At 38.5% G+C, this 19,407-nt stretch overlaps 2 protein-coding genes and 2 non-coding genes across 6 annotated transcripts; 1 reads left to right on the forward strand and 3 right to left on the reverse strand.

Annotated features, from left to right (window-relative positions):
* Positions 1-466: 466 nt before the first annotated feature.
* On the reverse strand, positions 467-539 carry trnaf-gaa. The gene has a single exon. It is a non-coding gene; the product is annotated as a tRNA-Phe (tRNA).
* Positions 540-583: 44 nt separating this feature from the next.
* LOC121649019 lies at positions 584-5,063 on the forward strand. Its single transcript, XM_041999554.1, has 3 exons — positions 584-847; positions 1,418-2,138; positions 4,044-5,063. Exons 2-3 carry the CDS (start codon positions 1,477-1,479, stop codon positions 4,720-4,722), a joined length of 1,341 nt encoding a protein of 446 aa, XP_041855488.1. The 5' UTR covers positions 584-847; positions 1,418-1,476; the 3' UTR covers positions 4,723-5,063.
* On the reverse strand, positions 3,139-3,212 carry trnai-aau. Its single transcript has one exon. It is a non-coding gene; the product is annotated as a tRNA-Ile (tRNA).
* Positions 5,064-5,261: 198 nt separating the features above from the next.
* On the reverse strand, positions 5,262-19,335 carry ttc37 (tetratricopeptide repeat domain 37). 3 transcript variants are annotated; one of them, XM_041999590.1, is made up of 41 exons: positions 19,294-19,335; positions 18,774-18,866; positions 18,509-18,652; positions 18,184-18,275; positions 17,955-18,030; positions 17,669-17,815; positions 17,370-17,468; positions 16,941-17,049; positions 16,131-16,271; positions 15,905-16,003; positions 15,585-15,709; positions 15,006-15,092; positions 14,718-14,821; positions 14,485-14,611; positions 14,124-14,303; positions 13,871-13,995; positions 13,526-13,776; positions 13,296-13,398; positions 13,006-13,188; positions 12,662-12,812; positions 12,482-12,560; positions 12,349-12,410; positions 12,202-12,258; positions 12,036-12,104; positions 11,652-11,726; positions 11,305-11,446; positions 11,093-11,186; positions 10,874-10,951; positions 10,653-10,777; positions 10,425-10,548; positions 9,455-9,679; positions 8,872-8,944; positions 8,684-8,737; positions 8,358-8,469; positions 7,977-8,105; positions 7,773-7,897; positions 7,527-7,691; positions 7,034-7,186; positions 6,290-6,420; positions 5,612-5,741; positions 5,262-5,402 (listed from the first exon to the last, which is right to left on the reverse strand). In XM_041999590.1, exons 2-41 carry the CDS (start codon positions 18,861-18,863, stop codon positions 5,325-5,327), a joined length of 4,713 nt encoding a protein of 1,570 aa, XP_041855524.1. In that variant the 5' UTR covers positions 18,864-18,866; positions 19,294-19,335; the 3' UTR covers positions 5,262-5,324. The 3 variants fall into 3 exon arrangements, with proteins under 3 accessions (XP_041855524.1, XP_041855525.1, XP_041855526.1); XM_041999591.1 differs by having other exon boundaries at positions 18,774-18,863; positions 19,294-19,324; XM_041999592.1 differs by lacking the exon at positions 19,294-19,335 and adding an exon at positions 18,995-19,200.
* Between the last annotated feature and the right edge of the window lie 72 nt (positions 19,336-19,407).

Here is a 19,407-nt window from a genome sequence, read left to right on the forward strand (position 1 = left end):
TACACGTACAACCCTCCATTCCACACCATATTCATCACTGTGCTGGAGTAGGCCCATAGATGTTTACTCTTTTTAATTAATTAAACTCTTTGGAAGTTGATAATGTCTCCCCTCTCACTGATCCCTGCTAATTCGCTGCATGGTTTTACTGGTTTTAAGAAGGTGCATGGTTGATATTCACATTTAAGGGAATTCAGAGATTTGTGGTTTGCGTGATCGCATGAGCCAATCTAGGTCCAAATGCCGGGACTTATTTATTTAGTTAGTCCCAGTCCGCCCGTGTTCAACATTAATTTTCATTCATCCATCCATTTTCTGTAGCCCACCACTTAGTCCAATTCGGGGTTGCGGTCAACATTACCTAAGCGTGTGTATTGTGTACAACATAGAATACCAAAAACATCAATTGCTCCCACGTCAACTTGAATTAGCTCCCATTTCAGCAGAGGGAACAGGAAAAACAACTTGCCGAAACCCGGGATCGAACCAGGGACCTTTAGATCTTCAGTCTAACGCTCTCCCAACTGAGCTATTTCGGCTCGTGACGTATGAAGGTGGCAATACTCAATCTCACACAAAAATTTCACGATGGTCATCAGCTCATTTTTAGTGGGTAATATGTAAAATTGCCTAGAGTACACATATATGAATCATGACTGATTTACATTTCTCGTCAGGTGTTGTGCAAAGACCGAGAAGCCTTTGCGTCATTAGCACCTGCTGAATAAATCATGAAGGCATGTTCTTCCGCATGTTATATTGACAGGTGGAAGCGAAACCAAAGAACAGAAACTGTCATAGGCTAACAAAGAACAGAAACTCAAAACTAACAAACAACTCAAAGACGGTAAGTTTATTCTTTTTTATTCAGAGCCTCGTGCTTTAATATACGTAATGAAAAAAACGAGAACAATAATCACCTATGATAATTAAGTTCTAAAGCCTAAAATCTGATAGACAAGCTAAGACAAGACAGTGAGATTTGATTTGATTTCGATTTTCTTGTCAGATAATGCGCCTGGTGGGACAAGACATGTCTCATTCACCTGGAGGGACATACAGGGGGACAATTCTCTTTCCAATAAAAGCTTAGCAGTTAGACGTTAGGCAGCCTGTGGAGGAATCTATTACAATAAAGAAACCACTGGTGTTTCCACTCAACAGTAATGTGAGGAAACAACTAAACACACAGGGCGAGGCTACCTCTGACACCATAAACAGCAAAACAATTCAGCTTGAGTAAAAATTAAACATAAATTAGTAAAGGAATAAAAGGTGATTATAATACACATAAATGTGTTTTCAAAAGAAAGGAAAAAAAATGTAAAGATTCATAATTTATTATAGTATACTAAAGTATGTGTTTAAAAATGCTGAATGCTTGCATTAATAGTATCTTTGTTTACCTTTCTCATAGAACTGCAGATTTTGCTGGACCTAAACAACATTCTTTGTCAGCCACATTCCTAGATCAGGATGTCTGTGCAGTTCTCTGGATGGGAGGTGGTCGATGATGGGGCCTCCTTTTCTGGTGTGCTATTAGAACCCTCACAGAAACCTCAAAACCAAGGCGTCTACACCATGTTCCATGGGACCAGCATTGCCAGTGCACGGCGCATTATCGCTAGTGGTTTTAAACAATCGTTAGGTGGAATGCTGGGGAAGGGTGTGTATGTTAGCCGTGATAAGAAAAAGGCGGCTAATTATCCACTAAAAAGTAACCCTTCTGACCGGGTGATCCTTGAGCTGCGAGTCCGTGTTGGCCGTGTCAAACGTATTGATAAAGATAAACATCCGTTTCAGTTCACCTGGAGCACGCAGGGCTATGACACTGCTTGGGTGCCTCCCAAATGTGGCATGAAGTCTGTGCCCAGTGGTCTAGAGGAAGACTGCGTGTTTGATCCCAAAAGAGTGACAGTGGTGGGCATTGCAAAAGCACCAAATCCCACCATACAGAAGGAACTGCAGCAGCTTCTAGAAAAAAAAGACAAGAAACCCACAGGAGGAGCTGGGGGTAGTACAGATGTGTGTTCCTTGTGCAACAGAGTGACTCAGCAGGGTTCTCCTCACATTAAGCAGCTGTGCTGGAAGTGTGGTAAAGACATCTGTATACTCATGTCCAAGCACTTCTGTCCATAGAGACCCTGACAGCATGAAAGAGGAAGCTTTAATTAATCAAGTTGAATGATCCTGATGAAGGCACAAAATTATCTCCTGTTTGATAAGATTTTATGCACATTGTTTCTGGTTGTATTTGACCTCGCTGTTGTCTATCATTGTTGCAATCATCGCATGGAAAGTCATACATTTAATGCCAGAATAATAAAAAAATAAATTTACACAAATAGTAGTGTCATCATTAAAGCTCCACATTTTGCCATCCTGCAGTTTTACTCTGCTAACTGGATATTTAAGAGAATGACAACTGAGGGACCAAAAATGACTAAGGGTCCCAAAAATGCACACAATAAAACAAGAACTAAATAAAAAAATAAATATGACAATAACACACTATGAGGATGCCAGTTCAGCTTTTTAAATTTTTATGTGTAAAATGTGTAAAAATATTAATAAATGAAAAATTATTTATAGTTGTTTATATTTTATACAAGCTTGCAGAGCTTAATCACCTGTTATATCTGCCTTATCGGCAGGAAAACGTGGCCTCGACAAGATAACTATTAGTGGAAACAATGGAAAACATGCTTTTTTTTTTTTTTTTACAAGAAGCTAATTCAATCCAGAGTGACGCATAAGATGTTGGTTCTTCCCAGTTAGCTGTTGCATCATTTAGGTACATTGCACTATGTAATCCTTTTCCAAGTTTGTGTCTGGGAACTTCATAATAACCCCTGCCTGAACCATGTTATAATGTTATAATTTATCTTATACCCAAATACTATTTCAAAGTTGAAGCAAGATAGGATGGCACTTCAACTGTTGTTTATCCACCCTTCTCATAACTAAATTGACTTGATGTATGCTAGCAATGCTGTGTTGCCTGCACAGACATTCAGTTTATGTAAAGAACACCACACATGTAGGCTTCTACATGTTTAAAATGAAAGAATTATTTGTGCTTCGTGGAACAAGAAAAAAAAAATCTGCGATCTATGGATTCAGATGAAAATAATCTTATGGCCCGTACGGGGATCGAACCCGCGACCTTGGCGTTATTAGCACCACGCTCTAACCAACTGAGCTAACCGGCCATATAAGATAACGCTCCAAAACTACTCTTCTCAAGTCAACACTGACGATATATATGCGTCTAGACACGGAGTCTGAAAGCTAGTACTCAGGACACCTATCACATTTCATTAACAGAAAGTGAAAGTTGTGCTTCAGGAGAACTGACCAAATCCCTGTGCACAAAGTCGGCTTACGAACGACGTGAAGTGGGCGATCGCAACTCAAACAATTCACATTATGTAGGTATCACAATATATGTAAGTAGATTGATGAGTTAAGAGCCTACAGACATGAGTCTCATTTTGACGTTCACTTTACAACATGGGTCTACGCCGTTGAGGTAAAACCTAGCTAACAATTTGGTTTGTTATTGGTTCCGTGTTGGGATTTTTTCCTTTTATAAAACGAATACCATTAGTTAAGGCTGTGAGACCTATTGTAAAGACATGAGTTTCTAAGAATTTTATCTGGCAACGGCAACTTTTCATAGCTTTTCTAAGCAATATATACCAAAGCTATGAATATGCCACACTTTGTACCACGTAGCTTCAGTATAAAGTAAGAGGTTTTATTCTATTTTATTGATTTATTATGTTGCGATTTCTTTTCTTTTTTTTCTGTAAAAGTTTTAGTACTTTGATAGTTACAGACCTTGAAAATTCAATGTCTCAGACACATCAATTGCTGCTGTTAGAACTATCTGTGAAGGTATGATAAGGCAAGCAGTGTATTCAAACGTTCGCACATAAAAGATACACCCAAGAGCCCTCGGATGGGTTCAAACATGACATTTCTGCCTTTATTCTTCACAGATCTGTTGGTCAGGGCCTGGACACCAGTAAGTACTGAAGCAGGATGTCACTGCAGTTTCATGGCTGGGAGGTAACCTATGATGATGACTCTCCTCGTCTGGAACTGGGAGCCTCACAGGAGCCCAAAAATCGGGGGGTTTACATCATGTACCATGGCACAAGTGTTGTCAATGCACGTCACATCATTGCCAATGGTTTTCAGCAGTCATCAAGTGGCATGCTAGGGAAGGGTGTGTATGTAAGCCGGGACAAGAATAAGGCAGAACGGTATCCACTGAGCAGCAACCCTTCAGATCGTGTAGTACTAGAGCTGCATGTTCGTGTTGGTCGTGTCAAACGTATTGACCAGGATAACCATCCAATGCAGTACACCTGGAGCACACAGGGCTATGACACTGCTTGGGTGCCCCCAAATTGTGGCATGAAAGCTGTACCCAGTGGCCTAGAAGAGGATTGTGTGTTTGATCCAAAAAGAGTGAAGGTAGTGGGCATTGCAAAGGCCCCAGACAATGCACTGACGGAGCTTAAACAGCTTGTAGCCAACAGTCTCAAAAACCCAAGTGGAGCAGCATCATATGCTGATGTTGCTGTGGTCGTGTGTTCACTGTGCAATAGAAAGGAGAAGCAAGGTTCTCCACATCTGCGGCAGCCATGCTGGGGATGTGGGCAAAACATCTGCACACTCATGACCAAGCATATCTGTTCAGCTAGAGTGTAAGAAATTGTAATGGTCTGAAAATTTGTACCACTAGGACAAAGATCCACTTCCATGTGACTAGGCAGTGTGAAAGGAAAATCTCAGGATATTCTCTGGAAACAGGGCTAAAAGTTCATCTATGCAGTATGTTAAACTAGTTACTGTCTTGAAGATCTCTGTAAAGTTTTTTTAAGAGCTAAAATGATGAAAGATCAAATGAAATGTCATTTATTCTTGAGTATGATTTTTTTATCAGCATGTGCTATTGTTATGTGCAATCAAGATTACACAATCTTTCTACTGAGTAAAATGTTTTTATTTATGCCATAATGTGGACCTGATTACATTAAATTTTGAAATATACAATACTTTGAATCTTTTTAAACTAATTTCATTTCTTGAACACAATGTAAATTTAAAAAAATAATCACAAAAAGACAATAAAATTATTATTCTGTAGTACCAAGCCCCACAATGCCCAGGTTGATAGTATTTCAGAATTGGCTGCAACATGCATTAAATCTGAAATGATGGAAAGTGTATTCTTTGTACATAAATTTGCTTTGCTTGCCAATCTTATAATGCAGCTGTACAGCAGATGCACGGTGATGTGGCTGCAACATTCAAGTTGAAGCGTTAAGCAGTGAATGAAATTCCAGCAGTCTTTGATCTTCATTCTTTTTGGCATTCTGCAAAAGGACCTGCGCAGAGATAAGATATTATGTTCACTATCAAACACAGGAAGACCATACAAAAGTAAAAACCAAAAAAAAAAAAAAAAAAGTAAAGAAATAAAAAAGCCATTTCCCTCGAGTCATTATAGGAAATTGTCCCTTAAAATAAAAACCTCCCAATGATACTGTTCCACTCTGGTAACAATGCAGTTATAAGGCAGCAATAAGGCACTCACATCAATGAGTTCCGGATCGTTCTTAGCATGCAGGTGTCTGAGGAGGTACCAGCTGGCTACCTGCACCACTGTCACTGGGAAGTCTTGGGATGGAACATAAACCAGCCTCTCCAGCAAGCGCCTAGTTTCCCTACAGAAGACACGATGCAAACGTCAGTGAATAGAATTATACTGCCTGTTGCAACAAAAAACATTTGTTTGGATTACTCCTTATAATTTAGAATTGGAAGCTTTCTGAGGTAATTTGTCAAACAGCTGTAGATGTCTGGTCTGATACCTTCACTGTGTCCAAAACTCTTAATATCATACTTGATACAGAAAAGGTTCTGTACCTCATGATGGGTTTATTAGTTCTCAGCTCTCCTACAGATGCACTCTAAGTACCTTGACAGGATTTTAGGAGGTGACCGAGCAATATGTCAAGGGAGGAAAGGTCTGCTTTGCAACTTTCTATGCAGGTTTAAAACAAAACCATTCTGACAAGACAAATGGAGGTATAAATCTGAATATTTAACATTTAGATTTATTTATCCACCTAAATGGATTAATTACACATGCCAAAATGATAGTAACAAAAACAAAAGGACATCTTAATAGAACAGCCACCTTACTGGATATGTGTACTTCGATTTGTACCATTGTCACTTCAGTGGAAACAGCACAGTGAGCAGCACTGACCTAGCAGCCATCTTGGTCACAAATTGGAGCAGGGCCTGGAACAGGAGGGCCACAGGGGAAGAGTCCAGCTTCAAGCTTTCAGTAGTGGCTTCCATCACCAGTTCCTTCCAGTCATTTCCAGGGACACCCGCCTTATAAGTCAGATCACACAGGACTCAGTATAAAATTTACTAGAAAAGCTTACGGGTACCATGACAAACCTCTGTTTCTTTAGAACAACATCGATTTAATCTCTGCATAAGAACCTTCACAAAAACAGTAGCTGTCATAAAAATGTAGGTAATGTTTACAATTTACAAGAAGGGAAGAAAAGAAATATTTCCCAGTCAGAGGTAGATCAGAGATTTGTTGTCCTGTGAGTAGTGAACTAAAAACCATATGCTGCCAGTAAAATCACAAAGGAAGCTTTTTGTCTTCTTTGAATTTTTCCTTGCTGACAGTATGATTCACAGCTAAACCTTCACTCATCTTTTATCTTTTTTTCTTTGCTTCTGCCCACTTGACAGGGATGTAGAAAGGAACAGTCTCAGGCTTTAAGTGTGTGTGTGAAATACTAAGCAACCACTTGTTCCTATAACTACAACATAACTTTTGGGGATAAAATAAAAACTTGCACTATCCTTTAGGTCTTCAAATGTTCTTTATTTATTAAAGTAGCTGTATTGCTTTTCTATTAAACTTTTTGGACCTAAAATTCTAAACATTTAGGATCTAAATTTCTATTTAGAAAGTGCAGATACTCACCATACAGGGTCCTAGAGCTAGCAGGGCAAGTCGAAGAAGACTGGCTACCTGGAAGCTGTGCATGCCGAGCTGCAAGGCTATCTGCAGACTCTGCCGGTAAGACATTACTCCCTGAACCAGCAAGCCTTGGCTACGATACACTCCAGCCAGCCACTGAGTAAAAATAAAAGAACACATATTGATGCAGTTATTTAAACAAGACAACATGATGTTGGCTTATTATAACAACATTAAGAAGCAAAAGTACTTTCATTTTGGGTAGTAATACACTGCTGTATGACTATCTGCAATAATAAAGACTCAGAAATATAATGTATATAAGATTGTTGAGCACATTCAGAGATTACAGTGAATAAATGTTTTTACAGAATGGGATATTACATATGTTACATATTATGTTTGTGAAAAGTGTTGTTTTTGAAGTTTAGCTAATCAGTTATCTACTGGAATAAAATGCTAGTAGCACTGTTTCAAAAATGTTGTATCCACTTACGTGCCATGCCCCAATGTTAGTGGGATTCATCATCACAGCTTTGTTGAGCTGCTCCAACACAGGGTCTGGCAGAACAGCACCTCTATTAGCCACGAGAAGACGCTGGTACTGTACCTGCCTTAATGACAGCATCACTGCAGGGTGTTCGGGGGACACGTTCAGAACCTGGAATTAACAAGTTAGAGGGAAATGAACATTTCTGTGAAATAAGGTTGCATGCAAATGATGTGCTTGTTTATATTTCACCTGTGTACAGAGGGCTTCTGCCTTATCCAGCTGACCATCCATCATGAGACCAGCAACAGCCTGTTGCAGTACCCAGCCTTCCAGAGACTGGGCTAGAGGCCGTTCTATCTCCTCAACGCTATGCACTATAAGCCAAAAATAGATCAGCTTTATACTCACATACACATGGAAAAAAAAACAACTACAACCCACCAGTGAACGCACCTTTCTCAGAGACTATTGACATGAGGATCTCCTCCAGGGACTGTCTGCGAGGAGCAGAACCAGAAAGGTAGCAGGAAGTGTTTTCAGTGTGACAAGCGGCCATCAAACCTGCCCACGTTGCTGGATCATCTAAAGAAAAAAAGCAGACTCATAGCCATCATATACATACAGGCATTCCCTGTAATGACACACTGGGTCCTCCCTCCTGTGGCCAACCAACTGCAGCCCAAATATTTGTGAGTACACACAGACTGTGAATGCCAACTATGGAGGCACCTATGCATGGAAAGAATTGTGTGTGTCTGCAGAGATCCAGTCGGTTTGAAGATGTGGACACAAAAACAATGAATTCCCATAAATGAGTTTTGTGTGTTTCTTTACCAGGACAGAGCAGTGTGGCTCTCTGTATAGTCTTCAGTGCATTCCTGTGACTGTCCTCTCCAGAATGTCTCCCACTAGCCAGCTGGTTCACTCCACTGTACAATAATGCCCTCTGCAGTCACACAAGTTAGATAATTTAGCTAAGTATGCAGACACTAAGTCAAAGATGCCAAGATCAAAAATATATGATGTTTTTTAGCTGCGAACATATATGACATTTAAATTTCCAACATACATTTTGATTCAACATAATTATCAATCATTAAAACAGTAAGTTATTCACATAACATCATAGAATAAAATAAGACAAATGATCAGGCTTCTACCTTTCCTTGGGTCATACTAGAGAGACAAGCAATGTGGCCAGCAACTGCACCACCCTGTTAAACCAAACAATAATAATTACAACTGTTCAGAAGCACTGCAGCAAAGCACAGGTAAATGTGTGTCAATATAGCAGATTTCTGGGTTTGTGCTAGAAATGCATGTCCTATTTATGTAAATACAAACTCACATTTGCCTTTCTAGGATAGTACTGTGGTACCACTCTAGACAGAAGAGCCCAGAGAGATGGGTTTCCAGGATTTCTGTAAAATAGCATCAAATAATAAAATAAGAGATTTGTATAGTTATATTATACATAGGTCCCTGTCCAGGGAACTGTGGACCCAACTCAAAGTGCAAAGGGGCAAAACAGAATTTCAGGGCTTTTATCAGTTTAATAAAAATGCTTAAACTACAAGCACACACTTAGTGCATGTCAATTCTTTGTCTATGTTTACATAAATCTTAATAGTATATTGTGTGGACAAGTTCATTTTAAGCCACAAACTTCATTTGATGTTCCTGCACGATTAGCAAAGGCAACTACAAGACCAGCAATTAAAAAGACCAAACAAATGAATAATTATAAATCCATACATGCAGTCATGCTTACATTTTCATATCGCCAACAATTTGCACAATCATCCACACATACACATGTAAATGTGACAATATCTCTTTTTTCTTCAGTGTAAACATGTAGTTTGATTTTTTTATTTTGTTTTTGTCATGAAACTAGGTAACTGTAGGGTACAGCACATTAGCAAGTATACCTGTGCACAGCTCTGGACGCCTCTCTTTGTACAGCACTATAATTTCCCTGCAGAGCCAGCAAGGTGCAGGTGAGCAGACACTGCTGCTCCACAACACTCCCTGAGGCTGATCCTTGCTTTAGCAGCTCAGTCAGGGCAGCAGCAGCAAGTGTAGTATCACCGTGGACCAAAGCAAGAGCACATAAACAAAGCAAAGACTCTGGGATTGGCTCTTTCAGTGCTGAGCTATAGACACAGAACAGACAGGAATATAACTGATAAATGTAATCATATAGGCAATGTGAAAATATTTTTTTAAAAGCTTATTGCATTTAATTTATCACAAGGATTTGTTTTTCAACAAAAAAAACAACAAACAGTCTTTTGATGCAGCAGATGGAAGGACCTGCGCTGAACCACTTATCGTTAACACTACACTTTGAGACAGTGCCAGCAGTGTGGTGGGGGAGTGCTGGTTTGTTCGGGCACTTCCAAATCCATAGACAGTACTGTCCACTGCAGTAGTAGCCGTAGCTGGAGCAGGCTGAAAATCAATTCCCAAACCTACTGCAGATTTCTCGATTTTTTTAAGGCTATTGTAGTGGACAACATCTATGGCAATCAAAAAATATGTTTCAATATTTACAGTGTTTTTGAAAAATGTGGTTTCATTCTGATTTTGTCTAATTCAGTAAATATAGTATACAAATAAAATAGAAAACTCACAAAAAGTAAACAAGCAAGCTGAGATTTTCTTTTCTTACAGTGTAGTTTGCATGTTATAGTACTTCTAATGCTGGCAATGCACTTTTCTAACTCAATGAAGGCATTAAAAATGAATAAAAAGGCTGGTTTTAACCAGCTTTAATACTAAATGAAGACTGGTGAAGATAACACACATCCATTGATCTGTGAAAGGTATTTTTCATTTGTGGAAAGAGATAAAAACAAACAATAATTTGATACCATCCAGACAACAAAGTGAGCTCACCATTTAAAAAGCAGAGTTTTGGCTGAGTCCAGGTTGCCCTGCCGGTGTTGCAGCATGGCTAGAGCAGTCAAAATGTAAGCCTTCTCCTTCTCACTGGAAGCAACAGCCAAGGCACGCTCGTATGCTTCAACACACACACACACACACACACACACACATTTATTTATGCCATCTTTAATGTAAAGCATAAATCCAGTCCCTGGGTTCCACATGAATCCTAATCCTTACCACTTATGCTTTCTGGAAGGAGTGCTGCCCTGCAGTAGGCCAGAGCCAGACCAACCAGGTCACTGAGCTCCTGCAGAGGAGTGGAATTGTAAACATGCACTGCCTCTTCCCACTGGCCTGAGGTACTGCAAACACAGAGTGAAATTTTGAGTAAATGGTGAGTTTAAAGTAAGCAGTAAGTAAGTACGGTTAAAGTACAACATAATGAGACAATGAGTTACCACAAAGCACGGCCATAGTTGGCAAGAGAAAAAATCAGCTCTCCTGGAGAAGACATGGACTGAAGCAGTTCAACTGCCCTGAGGAGAGAATTCGTATCAATTGTAAAACAACATGTGTAAAATTATGTTAATATTAGATTAACTATTATCCACTGAATCAGTTTCATTTCTTAAAGTTCTGGCTTATCATCAAGCAAGCAGATTCAGTGTACTTCATACCTTTGGTACGCCTGTAAGGCCTGTCTTTTTAGCTGCAGATGCTCATTAAGGTAGCCCAGCATAATAAAGGCACCAGGGTCTGACTGAATTCTCTCTGAAAAGGATGCATAAGAGATTAAAATAACATCATTTCCCTCTCAACACATGACCCAATACAGAACCAACACATCTGCAGTCCCGTGTGAACATCAGCAAACTAGTATATGCTGTACCTGTGTACTTGCTGAGTGCAACATGAGCAGCAGAAATGGCATTCATCTGAACAATGTTGTAGGAGTACAGTTCAGTGTCTCTATTGCTCTTATCCAGCAGGGTGGAACAAACCCAGTAGGCATAACCTTTTACTCCCTCCGTCTGACAAAAAAATATTAGAAACATTTTGGTGATGACAGAGCGCCAAGCTGTGAATACAGTCTTAGAAACCAAGGAAAAAACAGCATGATGTTTAACAGTATGGTAGCAGCGAAAACTCTGAGCCAAAAAAGGTGAAACAAAGGCTGTTATCATTTAGATAATTATGTGGGTATTACAACAGGAGTGGCTTTGATATGTCACATACGTGTGTGCTAAGTTCAGTGGTGTGCCTAAAAAGATCCATGGTGTCATAGCTTCCCACGCTTTCTGCTATCAGCGCCTGGTGGATGACAAAAGCAAAACACTATAATTAAGGCCGATAAGAACAAAGAGGGTAAAAGAAATCCAACGGATATGCCGGTTCTTTCAGTTTCACTAAACTCACAATTCCAACACTAAACAAACAGCCCTATTTTTTTGTCTTTAATTTTTAATCTAATGTACTTTTTAATATTTCCCCCCAAAGCATTGTAATGCTTTTAATATTTTATGTAAAGCACTTTGAATTTTTTTATACATGAAATATGCTATACGAATAAACTTGCCTTACAACATTACCGTATGATGTGTTTAAGTGAGGGAAAATTACCTGTCCAATCCAACAGTGGACATACAAAGGCTCCAGAGATTGCGCAATCTTGAAGGCCTCATGTGCAAGCTAAGACAAAAATACACATTTTAATAATGGAAATGACAGCTTGCAATGATGAAAACAAAAAATAACATCTAAGCATGTACAGAAAGTGATCACTTACCTCTATATTAGCCTTTTTCAAATACAGAGCTCCAAGGTTCGTCCAGGCAACAACATTCTGAATAATAAAATTAAAAAGCTCATGTAAAAACATCAAGACATATTTGAAAAATAGTATTAACTAATAATACAAATGCAAACAACATACATTTGGCTCAACTTGTATGGACTTGATGAAGCAGTGCTGAGACAGAGCGTAGTTTTCCAGACCTGATGGAACAAGATAAAACTGTGTTGATTTCTCTTGCTTAATTCAGAATATTTTATATTACTGTTGTTACCTTTGGTCATGGAAATCACCCCCAGGGCATTCCAGAAAGTATGGTTGCTACTTTTCATCATAACAGCCTTTTTGAAACACTGCAGAAGAAATAGAAAAAATAAAAAACAAACTAACTCATTAAGAGACTATTTCTGGGAACAAGCAAAGAAAATTTGTCATGCAGGATTCTTTGAATTACCTGCTGGGCCTTCTCTAGGTCCTGAGATGGAGAGTTCTGGTCTCCTTCTGTGGGGCAAGACATGCTGGTGGCCTGGTGGTAATAATTGAGCCCAAGATCATACCAAAGGCTGGGAACCTCTGGCATCAGCTTTAAAGCATGAACATAGCACCTGAAACAGAAACACATGCCCTTACTATTTAGTGTTTAATTACTCTGGTTATGAATATGGTACCCAAGGGCAACAGGAAACCATTACGTTATTATGACCACAATTATTCAATGTCAAGTTTGTCATAGTGTACAAATCTAATGGATGTGTGATTTGACAACAGAACAATAATATATGCCAATACTGGTCATACCTCTGGCCAACTTTAAGCATCTGGGCCTGGTTCAGTGTGTGGCTTTGCATGTTGGAGTCTAAACCAGCCAGTAAAGCTGGCACCAGAACTTGTACTCTCTTTGGTGAAACAATGCTAACTGCTGTGCAAGCATCTCCCAGCAGCTTCCACAGACAAGACAGGTCCGGTCGCAGCTGCACAGCTCTGAAGAGCACAGATATGAATGAAATTAAGGAGCAATGTCTGTAATTACCAACTAATAATTTATTTTTTTATATTAAGGTTTATAAGTAGACTAAATATCCAGTTACCTGAAAAGGCTCTGTATAGCTTGCTGAATGAGGTCAATGGCTCCTCCATCTCTGCAGTCCTCCAATAAGCTCTTTGCAAGAGCTAGCTGGCACTCCCCAAGGCCTTGACAAGACATCATAGAAATAAAACTAAATTTACAGGTTTTGAAGGATTAGTTGGCTGAAATATATGACAAAATGCACATCATAACAAGTAAAGCACGTGTTAAGTACTCTGAAACAACACTCACCTTTGAGAGCAGGAACATAGTCCTTGTGTGCTGTGATTTGCAGGTACTCCGCAACTGCCTCTTTGAACTTGCCAAGAGTCTGCTTAATCGCAGCTGCTTGGTAGACGCTGTAGATGGAGCTGGGCTGCAGCTGATGGGCCTTGCCAAAGGCCTTCAGAGCTGCTGTGAAGCTCCGCCGGTTTAGGTAGGCCTCACCTAAACACTCCCAACACACCCAGTCGTCAGGGTCTGCTCTCAAAGCAGCCTGCAAGCTATAAACATAACGTACAAATAATGCTGACCTCTTACAATAAAATGTCTAGACAAATGCCATAAGTGTATATGTCTCATTTTTTAAATGCTTACTCAGCTATGGCCTGTTGATGTTCTCCAGCTTTCAGGTAGTATAGGCCTCGTCTCATCCAGGCCCATTTAGCAGAACCTGGAGTGGCTTTCTCTATTACTGACTGAAGAATTGTTAAGGCAGTGTCCTGTGGCATTTTGGGTGAAAGGAAGAGAAAAAAAAATAAAATAAAAATCAAGGAAGATGAGAGAATGAGAGGTACACTATAGAAACAATACAACTCAAACGGTGGCTTTTTCCCCTAAGAGCACTTACCATATCCCCCTGTCCCATGCTGAGATCCACTGAAGCAGCTCCAGACTCTGCATCATCACTGTTCAATTGAAAGGCCTTCTTATAGCAGCCTTGTGCACGGCCATTATCATGCGCTACCTCCCGATAATAATTCCCGAGGTAGCGAAATGCACAGCCAAGGTGTGGATCTAATTTTGCAGCCTGAAATAGACAAATAAAGCTCAAAGTGAGATTATGTTGACCATTGAGATCAAAGATAGTTAGAATTTTTTTTTTTTTTTTAGATTAGTCGTTTAATGCTATTTTGTCACATGACGAACAACACAGTTTTACAATTATCTTTACAAACTATTCCAACATTTCAAAGGGAAATCATTATAACCTTTAAAAAGTGTGTATGGGCTTTGCTCCGGTCTTTACGAGTCTCTTCCCCCATGTCCCAGTAGAGTTGCCCAAGCAAGAAAAAATATTCTCCACTGTCTGGATTCTGGCTTGCAGCCTTTAGGAAGCTAGCAGCAGAGGAGCAAGAAAAGACAAAGTAATTTAACACTGTTGTGCCACACAAATGGACCATTTACTTGATGTGAGAAGAATGTGACACGCTTTAATGTTTACCTTTGCTCTGCCAGCTGCTGCTGACCTTCAGCTAAATGTACCAATCCTTCCAGAGCCAGTGCCTGGCCCAGGCTCGGGTTGGAGGCCACCAGCTCTGAAGACAGCTATGAAAAGCATAATAATTTCATTTGCACTCCTCAATCCTTAATACAATACTAGATGCATGCTCACCTCACACTGTATTCAGAAGCTTAGTATGCTTTCAGATATATACTTGATGAAATACAGCATTTTCTATGGTTACCGTTAACTAAAATATATTTATTTAAGTGTGCAAAAACGTTCAACCTTATGTGCTTGATCAGTCTGTCTTTTGTTGAGGTATGCATGTCCTTTGAAGGCTAATAGTACGGGGTCTTTGTCCGCTTCTGGAATCTAAAAGGAAAAAACAAGAAACAATATATTACAATAAAAATATTAAAATTTTTACATTATCAAAATACCTTAATAAGTCCCAGACCAACACTTTTAACCGAGGAATTCTCTTAAGTGGCAGCAGAGAAAACATGTCACTCCCACGTGTTTCCAAGAGTTTGACTGTTAGCAATGATGTTGACAATCGTTTACCATTTTCCTCAAAGCTTAGCAATTACCAACAGCATTTAGACATCTTCACTTGAGAGGCACAGTCAGTTTTTTTTATAATTTGTCTGTTATCTTGTTTTTTTTAAGTATATGACTGCTCAGTGTAAATGGCCATTAGATACATTTGTTAGCCCAGACAGAGATGCATCTGTTTTGCATTGTATATCAAGTAACTTAGCATTTAATTTATAATGTTTAGGTTAGAGCAAAGTTTGTTTAATGTTTAAATCTAAAATAAGAATTCAACAATATACTGAAGAAAGTATTTACCAATTTCATTACCTGTGAAAAAGTCTCCAAAGCCTCATCTGCAGCCTTCTCTTCTCTACTTCTCACTAAGGCCTCTAGCTTCAGTTTAAGTAGTTTGACTCTCAGCTTCTTGTCTTCAGAAGAACATATATTCAAACCTAGGAAAACGAAACACACAGAAGTTTAGTAAATGTTTCAGGGACTGAAATTCGAACTGCCCCTTAAGGTCAGACACTGAAAATGTGTCCACTCAAACCCCTAAGTTGCTTGTTATGGACTTTCATCAAAAATATTCTTTGCAGACAGGAATCAAATAATAACTAGAGATAGCATGTATATATGGTTAAACACACCTTGAGAGCATGATGTAGCGCTGTCAGAGTATCTGTGTATTTTATATTGCGCCTCGGCCAGAGCGAACCACCCTGCTGTTGAGCTTGTTGTCTGTAGTCCTAATGAACACACAGAACACACAAATGACCACAGTTACCACTAAATTAAAAAAGGACATTAAGTGTGTATTCAAATATGTTTTGCATCAAAAGCAGAATGCTTTATTCGTGAATTTTAAAAACTAACCTTGTGCCAAGTCAGTAATGGCATCTTTATATCTCCCTTCTTGCAATGCTTTGGTCCCTAAACCCAAGTGACCTAATCCATTGTCAGGGGCCAAAAGCAGGAGCTGAGAGAAAGAGCTGACTGCATCCTCATCCATGTTACCTTCAAAAGATAACACAGCACTGACTAAGTCATCTACCACCATGCAATTTGACATTATTTTTTATTTAGACTTTTGTAACTTTAAATAAAAGAAGAAAAAAAAGAGTCAGCAATAATTCAGTCTTTGCTTTTTTAATCAACATTAGCAGATATACTGTCATTTATATTATATTGTAAAATTAATAAAAGTGGCTTGGACTGATCCACACAACACCATTCCAGCCAACCTGCAGTAAGGATTGGTCACACACAAGACATCAGACATTTTCCAAGGATAATAACCACCTCTGGAAGCCAACAAACACAACAGAATTGGCATTTTCCTCCAAATCTACTAATATGTTCTATGTGGCTTCTATTAAGCCTGGAATTAGAGTTTAGAAAGGAAAAGCTGTATTTATGTGTTGAGTTTTTAGTGAGTTACCCCACCATTACCAGAAAGACAACAATACCTATTTTTAAACTTTAATTTTCTGTAATGTGCAACACCATAGTGGCATACAATATACTAAATAACAGCAAAAAGATAATAACAGAAAAAACTAATATATATGAAAAAAACAAACATTAATCCTAGCTTATACATGGAAATAGAAAATAAAAGGAATAAATATATATATATATATATATATATATACATATATAGCATGCAAGGCAACAATGTCTTACCTGTTTTGAGGTAGTGAAAACAAAGCATCTCTAGAGGATAACTTTGGTCGGGGTAGAGTGAAAGCATGGACTGGCATGCTTCTTTCATTTTAGCTTCTTTCTGTGGCAGCTACAGTAAGAGCAAACTTTCATTAAACAAGCCATTTAAGAAAAACAAATGTTTACATGAACAGAGCAATGAGGCGCCATATTTTGATGCTACTTCAGTTGTTCTGAAGATAAAACTAGAATGTGCAACATGTTGGACTGGCAACAGAGATGAACCACATTAACCCCCCAACTGCTCCTCAAGCGCTGAAATATGTCAGCCTACTGCTCCCTAGTAAAAATAGAGATGGGTTAAATTTCCCAATTTGGACAAATAAAGTATATACTATTATTATTATCATTACCATTATATTCATTATTATTATTAGAGGCTATACTTACTTTAGAAAGACATTTAATATAGTCAGATAAGACCTTCTTGTGTTCCTCTCCTGGTACAGGTTTGATGAGAACTATGGCCTTCTCAAATGCTGTGATTAACTGGTGATTGCAAACAAACCAACATGGTATAGAGACAAGTACAATAAAAGCAACATTAAAAATTTTCAGTTTAGGGGGGAAACTTGACTAACTGAATTACACAAAATATACAAACTAAGAGAAGTCATATGTTTGTGATCATAAAGAGAAACATTACTGAGGAAAATTACAATGTTCAGCCCACATTTGGAAAATCTTACATTTTTTTGAATTTCATTGTCCAGCTCCTCCCCATTAAGGCAGTTTGATAGAAGCTGGGTCATTTCTTGCAGCAGCTGCACCAGCTCTTTCTTATCAACCGCCTCTTCCTCTTTCAGCTGAATCAGCTGAATCCAAACCTTTGCCAGCTGTGTTCAAATACATATATGAATCAAAATATTGTGTGAAAAAGCACGGAAAAAGTCAGTTTTTATTATTTATAGATGTTTGTCTTCATATGAAAAAAATACTTTATTAATCCCAAAGGGAAATTCAATATGTACATACCTTTAAGTATTCCTTGTCAGACTGATAAATATCAGACAGTTTTTTAATCACTTCATAACATTTGTTTTTATCTGAACTGTGAATGGAGAACAGAGTGAAAATCAATACAACCAAAAATTAATTCAAGAAAAAAAAAAAGCCTTATGTAGCAATAACAAAATGCTATGAAGAATTAATCAGATTTCATTACAGTTTCAGAGTTGTGTTATAATGAAAATGTTTATCTTACCTTGCATGCAGCTCTACCAGCTTCTGGTAAACATTTGGCAGTTCATCTTTGAAATCCCACTGATCGGTCTTTTCATATAGATTTGCTAAGCCCTACAACAATATATCCATTACTGACACATAGTTTAACTTCTACAATTAGGGACCCAAGTAGCAAAACATAAAATATCATATTTAAGAACTGTCCCATTTTCCAATAGCAAGCAGTCAATAACACTTCCGCTTACTGTTCAACTTAATATTATTAGCAATTTACTTACTTTTAAGTGTATTGCATTTAAAGATTAGTGTAAATTACAATATACCTCATGAGACCAGCACCTTACCTGCCAAGCCAGCAATTGCTCTGAATCCAACTCCACTGCTTTCTTATAGGCCGTCTGTGATTGATCTGGCTGATCCAGTTCACTGGCTGCCAAGCCAATGAATACCCATGCATTGTAATTATTCTTCTCAAGCTTTAAAACAGCCTGAAAACATATTGAAGAGAGCACAGTCAGCCATACAATATCCATCTATCAACCAATTTCTTGAGAACAGATATACTTTGAGTCCACTTCGTGGAAAATTTTAGTGTGAGGAAATGTTTACCTTGCAGTGCTTTAGAGCCTCTTTGTATTCTTTGTTTTTTATAGCTTCTCTAGCACTTTTCAGTGCGGCTTTGACTTCTTTATTAGACATCTTCTGGAAACAATAAAAAAAATATTTCAAGTTAATACGGTGACAACACAAGCATACATAATGTATATCAGCCACAGGCTACGACTACATAAATTTCCAATTCATCAAGAATAAAATATCACCTTACTTACGCTGAACGTTGTTATTTTATTTAATACAAACGGTTAAAATTCCCGATTAGTTCTTCCGCATACTCATTATTCATTTAACAGGTAACAAGAGACTTCAGTATTATTTTAGCTCGTTTGTGGCAGTTTTGCTAGCGTTCCCCATAACTTAGCTTCAGCTGTTACTTTGTCAAGGCCAAAAACTAAATTTGTAGGGAGAAATAGTTTAACTCTATATTATATTAATTAGTTGTTCAATTCTGCTTATACATCTGTGACACTTGTGCATTATGATGAACGTGTATAAAACTGGAACCACTTACTGTTTACGTTGATCACTTGTGCTGCGGGCTCTGGGATGACCCGGAAGTGAAAAACAAGCACCTTCATACTTTCAAAAGAAAGTTATTTCCGGTTCAGTTCACCGAAGGTACAGA

Source organism: Melanotaenia boesemani, chromosome 11 (assembly GCF_017639745.1).
Source record: "Melanotaenia boesemani isolate fMelBoe1 chromosome 11, fMelBoe1.pri, whole genome shotgun sequence".
Taxonomy (NCBI): Eukaryota; Metazoa; Chordata; class Actinopteri; order Atheriniformes; family Melanotaeniidae; genus Melanotaenia; species Melanotaenia boesemani.

Coding starts and splice junctions, on each gene's coding strand:
- ttc37 (XM_041999590.1), bottom strand. CDS start 18,863: ATGTCTAATAAAGAAGTCAAAGCCGCACTGAAAAGTGCTAGAGAAGCT. Junction 18,653..18,773: donor AGGCTCTAAAGCACTGCAAG/GTAAACATTTCC, acceptor ATATGTTTTCAG/GCTGTTTTAAAGCTTGAGAA. Junction 11,447..11,651: donor CCACTGAACTTAGCACACAC/GTATGTGACATA, acceptor TTTTTTTGTCAG/ACGGAGGGAGTAAAAGGTTA.
- LOC121649019 (XM_041999554.1), top strand. CDS start 1,477: ATGTCTGTGCAGTTCTCTGGATGGGAGGTGGTCGATGATGGGGCCTCC. Junction 2,139..4,043: donor TCCAAGCACTTCTGTCCATA/GAGACCCTGACA, acceptor TAAGTACTGAAG/CAGGATGTCACTGCAGTTTC.